This window comes from Gouania willdenowi, chromosome 18 (genome assembly GCF_900634775.1).
Source record: "Gouania willdenowi chromosome 18, fGouWil2.1, whole genome shotgun sequence".
Taxonomy (NCBI): domain Eukaryota; kingdom Metazoa; phylum Chordata; class Actinopteri; order Blenniiformes; family Gobiesocidae; genus Gouania; species Gouania willdenowi.
Window position 1 is genome coordinate 346,984 of NC_041061.1, and position 10,432 is coordinate 357,415.

At 36.2% G+C, this 10,432-nt stretch overlaps 1 protein-coding gene across 1 annotated transcript; it reads right to left on the reverse strand.

Moving 5' to 3' along the window:
* Nucleotides 1-1,886: 1,886 nt before the first annotated feature.
* fgb (fibrinogen beta chain) lies at nucleotides 1,887-8,295 on the reverse strand. The gene is made up of 13 exons (XM_028473997.1): nucleotides 8,206-8,295; nucleotides 6,943-6,969; nucleotides 6,775-6,872; nucleotides 5,958-6,060; nucleotides 5,718-5,786; nucleotides 5,523-5,637; nucleotides 4,468-4,574; nucleotides 4,292-4,406; nucleotides 3,590-3,709; nucleotides 3,211-3,333; nucleotides 3,036-3,130; nucleotides 2,764-2,954; nucleotides 1,887-2,181 (listed from the first exon to the last, which is right to left on the reverse strand). Exons 1-13 carry the CDS (start codon nucleotides 8,293-8,295, stop codon nucleotides 1,950-1,952), a joined length of 1,485 nt encoding a protein of 494 aa, XP_028329798.1. The 3' UTR covers nucleotides 1,887-1,949.
* Between the last annotated feature and the right edge of the window lie 2,137 nt (nucleotides 8,296-10,432).

Below are 10,432 nucleotides of genomic sequence, written 5' to 3' on the forward strand. Positions count from 1 at the left end.
AGCGTCGCTAACACGTTGAGCACAAACCTCACGGCGTTGAAGTTTCGCTGCGTAGACGTTCAACGTCGTCTGGAGGAAATCAGCTCCCATTTTCTCAAGCTACTGGACAACGTTTATCAAACCGAGGTGAGGAACCATCGCAAACGTACGATAAAAAAAACCCTGGAGGAAATCTGGTTTCACAGAGTCAGGCTTAGGATCAGTGGAGTTCTTAGTGGTGGTTAAGAATAGAACTAAACAGGACCAAGAACAAGACTAAAACTGACTACAAATAGTGTCTAAGGCTATGGGTATAAAACAGGACTAAACAGGACCAAAAACAAGACTAAAATGGACTAAGATTAGGGTCTAAGACTAAGACCAAGAATAGGACTAAACAGGACTAACACTAGGACTAAAACAGGATGTAAACTGACTAAGACTAAAAACTCTTGTGTCCGATGGTTCTCAGACGTTGACGGTTGTTCGTTGTTTTTCGTTCTCAGGTTGACGTGGACATGAAGATCAGAGCGTGCGGAGGTTCTTGTAGATCTGTGAGTTCTTTTATCGTCCATCACTCAGAGTACGGAACCCTACGGACTGAAGTGGAATACACACGGAGACCCGGGTTCAGACCACCAGCAGGGGGCGGAGCAGGGAGCGTTCCCTACGTGAAACTGCATCCCATGGACATGGAGAAGAACCAGGGACTGAACCAGCTAACGCTAAAGGACTCTGAGGACTGTGATTGGACAAACTGAACTGAACTCTGGATTATTTAAATAATGTTCATTTTGATGGAAAACATGTTAATAAAAGTTTTATGTTTATCTCCCTTTAAAAGAAAATAGGTTTGGATTTTTGTGTAATTCTTTTCATCATTGTGTGTTTTTCTTGCTATTTTTGATCTTGTTTTGTATGTTTTTGGTGTCAATGAATATATTTTTTCCATTTTGTGTGTTTGTTGTTTTTACATTTTTCTCTTATTTTTGTGATTTATTTTTGTTATTTTGTGTATGTTGTTTTTGTGTTCACTGTATTATTTAGTCATTTTTTTGGTTATTTTATGTGTGTTTGTTGTTGGTTTTTATATGTTTGTGATCATCTTGTGTGTTTTTTGTCGTCTTGTGTATTTTTCAGTTATTTTGTGTGTTTTTCATCTTGTTTTGTGTGTTTTTGGTGCCAATGAATATATGTTTCTCTCATTTTGTGTTTGTTTGATGTTAATTTGTACATTTTTCTTGTGTATTTTTATCATCATCTCATGTATTTCTTTGTCATGTTGTGTGGTTTTGTTGTTGTTTTGTGTGTATTTGGTGTCAATTAATATATATTTCCTAAATTTGTGTGTTTTTCCCTCATTTTGTGTGTGTTTGTTGTTGTTAATATGGTTCCTGTGATGAGTTGATCACAAACTGGGGTTTGGTTCATTAACCACAGCTGGAGAAAAAAGGAACCACTGGAACCAGAACAAAGCAGCCCAGACAAGCAAAGGTAGGAGAACTTTGATGTAGGATCCCTGAGGAACGTTTGGATATTATCTGTTGTTTTTCTTTATTTCTGTTGCATTGCTGTTTGTTTTTATGTCTTTTTTTTTGTTGTTAAGTTTCTATTTTTGTTTTATTTCTTTTTTCTCTAGTTATCATCTGTTTTTGTTACTGAAATGTGTTTTTAAATAATTTTTCCCAATTATATGAATCTTTGTCTTTGTTTCAGCACAGTGTGTTTTTCTCTCTTTATTCACATTTTTTGCCTTTACTTCTAACCTCTTGTGCCTTATTTCAATTATTATTGATTATTTGTGTGTAATTCCTGTTGGTGTAAGATAATAAAATATACTTTTAAAAATAATACTTTATTCAGTCATTACAGCAGTGGTAGAAAACAAAGACAAGAAAGTCACTTGATGATGTTTTTCCATCTCAAAGGGGGAAAATACTTTTATTTTGAAAGGGCACCCTCTGCTGGTTCTAACTGGGGGCGTAGAAGGGTCTGATTTTCATGCTGATGGCCTTCAGTGAATACCAGCTTCCCTTCCAGTTCATCCACACCACGCCGTCATCTGTGCCATGCTTGGTCATTGCCTTGCTGTAAGCCCCGCCCATGTAGTATCGTCCATTGGGATTGGCCGAGTGGCAGCGGTTGTACCACCAGCCGCCCCCATCCTCCCTGGAGCACTGCTTGGACGGATCACCGGGATTCCTGAGAGACAAGGAATCGGAGGAATTTATTGGCATTAAAACGTAGAAATGTCATTGAAACATTTAAATGTCAATGTTTGAAGGTCCAAACGTTGGCGTTTAAGCGTCTAAATGTTGGTGTTTGAGCTTCCAAATTTTGCACTCACACCCACCAGTTGTCGCAATCTACAAGAAACTAAAACCTCTACAACAACCTAAAACCTCTACAATAATCTAAAACATCTACAAGAACCTAAAACATCTACGAGAACCTTCAAAAATCTACAAGACTCTAAAACATCTAAGAGAACCTAAAACGTCTACGAGAACCTAAAACATCTACAATAATTTCTAAAACATCTACAAGAACCTAAAACATCTATGAAAATCTAAAACATCTACAAGAGATTCTAAAACATCTACGAGAACCTAAAACATCTACGAGAACCTAAAAAAATCTACAAGAACCTTAAACATCTATGAGAAATTAAAACATCTACAAGAATCTGAAAAGTCCAAATGTCAATGCTTGAAGCTCCAAACATCTCCATTTAGGCATCTACATGCCAGTATTTGAGCGTCCAAACTTTGGTCTCACACCCACCAGTTGTCGTTGTCACGGTCGTACGTGCTAAACATCATCCCGTTGTGGATAGTCATGGTGCGGTTTTCTCCGAACAGCTCCAGAGATCCGTCCAGGAAGCAGTTTCCAGCGTTACCAGAGTAACTGTCCACCGCCAGCACGTAGTTGGACGTGTCTGATTGGACGGTGAACTTCTGGTACTGAGCATGCACCTGACGAGTCACATCAGAGGGAAAGTGTTAGCGCTGCGACGGACGCGTTTGTGAGGACGATGACGTCAGGCTCGCACTGACCTTGGCTCCGGTCCAGTCCTGCATCTCGATAAGAACCTCGGTGGGACCCATCTTGGACACCTGACTGATGCGGTCGTTTCCCAGCCAATACTCCCCTGAAATGCAGACAGAGGGGAGGAGTCAGCGATATCTAAACGGAGCAGTTGCTAAGATCTCAGAGGTGTGTGACGCTCACCCGGAGTCTCACAGTGACCTTTGCCCACGTCGAAGGCGATGTTTCCAAAACCTCGTCGGTACTCGTCCCAACGTCGACCGAAGTCCACACTGCCGTCCAAACGGTTCTGAATCAGCAGCCAGCCTTCAAAACCAATGAGATTGATCATCAATATCAAAACGGGACAGATTGTATTTCCAAGGAGAACGCAGGACGACTAAACGCATCAAACGCGTATTATGTATTCAAGAAAAGAACAAAGTTTAAACATCCAATAGTCAGTGTTTCAAGATTCAAATTCCAAACGAAAACAGTTTGTTGGAAAAATAAAACTTGCAGTAGTTAAAGGTTTTTGAACCAGTATCATATGAAGCGTTGATCATTAACATCGGTTACTTACCTCCGTTCTGCGTGCTTTGGTCGCAGAAAACTTTGTACGGAGGATAGAAGGAGTCGGGTTGGATCAGATACATTTGAGAGTCTTTCCCTCCACGTCTGTAGATGTCCTCACACTCCTTACCTGCAACATAACAAAACAGAGGGGTCATCTTCTGATCGAGAGGCTGGGGGTTCGATCCCAGTCTCTACCTGTCTATGCGTCAAAGTGTCCTTGGGCAAGACACCGAACCCCAAGTTGGTCCCAGTGGTTAACCACCTCAGTCCCATTGGTTGTGTGAATGAGTTGATATGTATAGCGCTACTTCAGTGTAGGCATAAAAGCGCTATATAAATCAAGTCTATTTACCATTTAAAACTGAGGGATAACTGTTGTTGTTTTTACGTGTCTGTAGTGGGCGTGGTCTATGAAACATCTATGAAAATTTAAAAATCTCAACAAAAACCTGAAACTTCTACAAGAACCTAAAACTTCGAGTTTAAAACATCTACGAAAACTGAGGGATACTGTAGCTGTTAGTGTCTGTTGTAAGTGTTGTCTACAAAACATCTAGAAAAACTTTAAACCTGTATGAAAACCTTAAACATTAACAAGAAATTAAGACATTTACAAGAACCTAAAACGTCTACGAGAACCTAAAACATTAAAGTAAACTGAAGGCTAACTGTAGTTGTTTATACGTGTCTGTAGGGGGTGTGGCCGAACCTGACACCACGGGGATGGGACAGCTGCTCGTGCACGGTTCCTTGCACTCCTCCCTCTGTGTCTGAATGGCTTTCTCCAACTTCTGGATCTTCATCTTGATCTTATCCAGAACGCCCTACAGAGCCGGCAAGGTTAGATCTGTGTGTTCAAGTGTGTGTTTGTGTGTGTGCGCGAACCTGCAGGACCCTAATGTTTGACGGGAACACGGTGTCGACGGTCTCCTTGATGTAGGCGTGTTGATCTTCCACTCGGTCGGTGTAGCGATTCATCACATTGTTGTTGTCTGTAAAGATATTTCATATTGTAGCAGATACAGTCTGTGTCCTGGTTTACAGATACCACAGCACACCTCTTTAGAGAGAAGGCATCCAAATAATAACTGTAACTGTAATCTAACTTTACCCTCTCCTTCATACATATGAAAGACTTTTTTTAGACATTGAGACTCTTTCTCTCTGTAAAACTCAGCTGTGAAGCCTGCCGCTCCCGCAGTCAACTAAACAGATGAACTTCAGCCATCTGGAATACCGAGCATCGTCCCGTTGGGCCGTCGACCCAAAGTGGGCTGGTCCAGTCAGATATGTTTTGTGAAACAAACAGAGGCAAAATATAGGGAAAAAGGATGGACTTGATGTTGATGGACTTATTTGGATGAAAAGCGGCAAAAAAATAAATAAAGGACAAAGATTTAAGTAAAAATGTCAAAAGAACTTGGAAAAAATTGACAAAAAATAGGGAAAAGGGTATTTATTGGCAAAAGGAGCTGAAGTCTGAAAAAAGTGTGAGAAATTTTTTAAAAGAGGCAAAAATTTGACAAAGGAAGTTGCAAAATTGCCAAAGAAAAAGGTGAAAAAGGGTTAAAATGTTTTCTGGGGGAATAATAATTAAAATAAGATCTGACACTGACTTTATGATGGTTTTGGTGTCCACTGATAATGTAGTGGGCTGAAATGTTGTCCCAGTCCCCCCCTTGGACCAGCCCTCATTTACATTGTAAAGATAGCTTTACATGCTTAAAGGTCGACACATTGTTTTGCAATAGAAGAGTAAATAGTTTGACATGAATTCCTGAGCTATTATAATTATTGATAACTGCATATTCTTCTTCTTCAGAAGTGGCCCCTAATAAACATCTAAATTCCTAATAAAACGTATTGATCACAGTAACAACACAAGCAGTGAAAACACTGTATAGCAATGATAACGGTGAGCGGTGGTTATGCTGACTGACCGTTGAAGACCTTCTGTCTCTCCCTCAGAGAGTTGGACATGCTGTGGATGTAGTTGTAGACGTTGTTGGAGGACCGAGACAGTTCTTCCACCTGAGGCTTCAGCTCATTGATGCTCTGTAGGAAACACAGGAGGACGTTAAAAACATAAAGAAAACCATCTTTAAAGTAGACCACTTAAGGCCTAGTTTGGTTACCGTCTTGACGTTCCTCTCCTGTTTCAGCAGCATGGTCTTCAACTCGCATCCAGTCGGACACAAAATTCCCTGAAGGACAAACATGGAATCAGTGGAAGGTTCTCCGACCTCTGAGGAGGTATAGTAGACCTATAGATGTATGGATGGTCCTGGTCCTCTGAGACTTAGTGTGTTAACAAATCAAAGGATGGAGGAACCTCCACGAGAGGCATCCACATCTGTCTGTGTGTCGGTCCGTACCATCTCCTCAGAGGCGTGGGTACATCCTCCTGCGTCAGGCTGCTCCACTTTCTCCTGACTGTGGGAAGATCCAGCCGGAGCTGCAGTGGGTCGACCTCGGTACCTGAAACAGAAGGACTTAACTGTGAAGAATGTCAGGCATGTCAGGAACCGAAAACATCTACAAAAACATTAAACATCTACAACAACCTGAAACATCAACAAGAAATTATAACATCTGAAAGAATCCAAAAATTCTAAAAGAAACTACAATATCTACAAGAATCTAAATCATCTGCAAGAACCTAAAACATTTATAAGAACCTAAAGCATCCATGAGAACCTGAAACATTCACAAGAACCTAAAGTATCTACGAGAACATGAAACATCTACAAGAACCTAAGACATCTACGAGAACATGAAACATCTACAAGAACCTAAGACATCTACGAGAACATGAAACATCTACAAGAACCTAAGACATCTACGAGAACATGAAACATCTACAAGAACCTAAGACATCTACGAGAACATGAAACATCTACAAGAACCTAAGACATCTACGAGAACATGAAATATCTACAAGAATCTGAAACATCTGCAAGAATTTAAAACATCTACAAGAAACTACAACATCTACAAGAACCTAAATTATCCACAAAAACCTAAAACATCTACAAGAACCGAAAGCATCCATGAAAACCTATAACATTTACAAGAACTTGAAACATCTACAAGAATCTAAAACATCTGCAAGAACCTAAAACATTCAAGAGAATCTAAAACATCTAGAAGAACATAAAGCATCTAGAAGAACCTAAAACTTCTAGAACCTACCGGCCTCCCCCGCTGATTGGTGGGGGGCTGTATCTGTTTTCCGTGTACGTCTCTCTGCCGCGGTTCAGCGGTCGATGACCTCGTGCGTCTACGGTGGCCTGCAGAGGGACAAACATGTGTGAGTCTGAGTTTTAATTGCTCACAGTTTGTGTTCTTGTGTTTTCTCACCGTTTTGTTGGAGGTACTTTTGCTGTCCTGTAGATAAAACCAGAAAAAAAGACAGATTATTTTAACCTACTGATAAACTACAGTTAGGTTGCATCATAATACAACCTCAGAATTCTGTGAATAAAGTCAGATTTAAGCATAAATATACAATTTTTAGATGATATTTGGATTAAATTTAGAATTTGTACTTTTCTTTGCTTAAATGTGTAACTTTAATCTCTAAATTATTTGACATTAATCTTTAAATTCTTCACAATTCTTACTTTTTTTTGATCAGAATTAAATTAAAAATTTAGTTATTTAAATCAATAATTTTCTCTTGCTCCAAATTTTCAGATTGAATGGGTTTTGAGATTGAACTCAAAATAAAGTCTCAATCTAGAGATTACAATTATTAATCTTACTTTTCTTTCCTCCAAAAATACTGAGATTAAACTTCAAATTTTGAGATTAAACCCAGATTTTCTTTTTCTATTCTTAAAATCAACAATTTTTTTTCTTTGCTCAAAATTCACAGATCAAATTTTGAGTTCTGAGATTGAATTCAGTTTAAACTTTATTTTTTCTTAAATTTTGAAGATTAAATTTAGATTAAACTTGTATTTTCTCAAAATTCAGAGAATAAACTCATTAACCTTTTTTTTTAAAATTCACAAATAAACGTTTTCTTTGCTCAAAATTCATAGATTCAATTTGTAGTTTTGGGATTAAACCCAGATTAATCTTTTCTTTTCTTAAAATTCACAGATTAAAGACAGATTAAAATGGTCTTTCCTTAAAAATCACAGATTATATTTTCTGTCCTCAAATTTCACAGATGTTTTGGGATTAAACAGATAAAAATTTTATTTTCTTAAAATTCACATAATAAACTCAGACTAAACCCCTTTCTTAAAATTCACTGATTATTTTTCTTTCTTAAAATTCACAGATTAAAGACATACATTTTTCTTTTTCTTAAATTTCACAGATCGAACTCGAATTAAACGTATTTTCTTAAACTTCAAAGATTAAAGTCAGATTAAATTTTTCTTTGCTCAGATTAAATTTCTAGTTTTGAGATTAAAGTCAGATTTTTTTATTTTTTGCTTAAAATTCACAGATTAAACTTTGAGTTCTGACAATGAACTCCCTTTAAAATCAAATTTCAAAGATTAAAATCCAGATCTTGACATTTGTTTATAGATGAACTCAGATTAGTGCGTTAAATGGAATGATAATGCGTATTTTCTTGGATGATCCTGCGTTAGCGTTAGCGCTCACCGTGCCGTAGTCATCGTAGTCCAGATTATCCTGAGCCTGGGCCACGTACAGGCCGAGGAGGAGGAGGAGGAGCCTCGTCTGCATCTTCATCATCTGTCTCTGTCTCTGTCTGCGTCTGACCACGGCTTTTTATCTGTGCAGGTCAACGACCGCTGGGACGCTCCCCACCTTCACCCTGTTCACCACTTTACCCTGTACACCCACATTACCCAGTTTACTTAGCCTGAGTCACAGAGTGGAACAAAGGGTCAGGAGCACACACTGTGACGGGAAACAGAAAAGTGACCACGTTTACGTTTAAAAAATCACTAGAGTTGGGTTTAATGTGAGAGAATTCAGACTTTATTTAACAGGTTTAAATACAGTAAGTCAGGTTTAATGTCACATGACCAACGCTAATGTCAGCATTAGGATAAAGAAGCTGAGCATTAATACAGGAAACATTGTGTTTTTCTTAGTGTATTTTGTTGTTTTGTGTAACTTTTGTTGTCACTTCATGTGTTTTTTCCCACCATTGTGGTGAGTTTTTGCCATTTTTGTATATTGTTATTTTTCTTTATTTGTGAGAATGTTTTTGGATCTTTTTGTGTATGTGTTTCTTGTTGTTCCTGTGTAGTTTTCGGTTCCTTTCGTGAATTTTCCCACCATGTTGTGAGTTTTTGAGTGGTTTTTGTGTAATTTTCTAGATATTTCTGTATTTTTGTGCATGTTTTTGAGTCCTCTTGTGTATTTTTCTGTCATTTTTGTGTGTTTTTGTTGTACTTTCTTGTCATTCTATGCGTTGTTGTGATTTTGTAAGTTGTTGTGCAGTAATTTTGTGTATTTATGTTGTTGTTTTTGGAATCATTGTGTGTCCTTTTCTATCATGTGGTGTGTTTTTGTAGCTTTAGAGTAAATGACGGTTGTTTCCTTATCAGTGGATCAATAGTTCGTTTATTTTAAGTCCAGAGGACATGTTTACAGACAGCAGACATTCGTCCAATCAGCAGTTAGATATGTATTATCGTTCATTTTGAAATTAAATGAGTTTTCATTTATTTATTTTATTAAAGGAAATGTTCAACTTTATATAAGCAAGTATTCAAAATAAAATTTAAATGTGCAGATTTAAATTTCATTAAATTAAATCCATGTTTGGATATGAAATTAGAATTTTAAAATGTAAAATTTTCATTCAATTAAATTTCATTAAATCAGGGTTTTGGTTTGTAGAGGATTTAATTGAATTATATAAAGTTTAAAGGATATGAATTTAAAATATATGTAAGTTTTTAGGTTTAAACGTTTTATTTTTGATTTCATCATATTTTAAACAAATAAATAAAATATGTAATAAACAGAGTTAAATCAGTGTCTCAACGTGTGGATAAACCTGAGGAAACAGCGCCATCGTGTGTGCATTATAATAATAATATTTAGCTCAGTTTGTTAATAATTATTCATCAAACATTATTTAATTAATTATAATGAAAAAGTAAGAAAAAAAAAACTCAAAATGCAAAAAATGCTTTTAAATTATCCAAAAACAAATAAAAAGATGTAAACATGAATAAAATAAATAAAAAGACAATACATTTAAAAACATCAGACAGAAATATACAAAAAATATGAACAATTTTAAACATTGAAAAAACTCAAATGAATAATAAAGATTATTTGTTTTGAATATTTAAAAATAATTGTACCAAAACAAAAGCTCCTCGATTGTGTCCATTTGCACATTGATGTTTGTAGTGAATATTTTCAGGTTAAAAGTCAGAGAATTACCGGATTAGGATTCTTAAAAGTTTGTAACCAATTTAAGAAAGGATTGAAAATTTAAAACTAAAGAAATTCTTAAATTTTAAACATTTTGAAATGTAATTAAATTTAACTACATCATTATATTTTTCTATAGATTCTGTAACAGCTTTATTAAAGTTTATGAAGTGTTTATTTTCAACTGAACGTCATTTACCAGTGTTGACGAGAAGTTTTTATAATCGCACTGAACATTGAGATTAAACTCAGATTAAACTTTTATTTGCTCAAAATACTGAGATTATAATAAATAAAAATAAATAAACAAATAAAAAGACAACACATTTTAAAAATATCAAACCATATGAATTAGATAGAAAAACAAACAAAAAAAGCTTCAAAATATACATAATTTTAGAAATTATAAATCTCAACTAAATATTTTCCTTTAAAATTTTCGAAACATAATTTAAAATAAATTCTTATT

What these genes read in the sequence shown, in the direction of transcription:
- fgb (XM_028473997.1), bottom strand. Translation starts at nt 8,295, where the DNA reads ATGAAGATGCAGACGAGGCTCCTCCTCCTCCTCCTCGGCCTGTACGTG. An exon ending in CCAATCAGCGGGGGAGGCCG is followed by an intron (nt 6,061 to 6,774) that starts GTAGGTTCTAGA and finishes CTTCTGTTTCAG; the next exon opens with GTACCGAGGTCGACCCACTG. An exon ending in GAGACAGAAGGTCTTCAACG is followed by an intron (nt 4,575 to 5,522) that starts GTCAGTCAGCAT and finishes ATATCTTTACAG; the next exon opens with ACAACAACAATGTGATGAAT.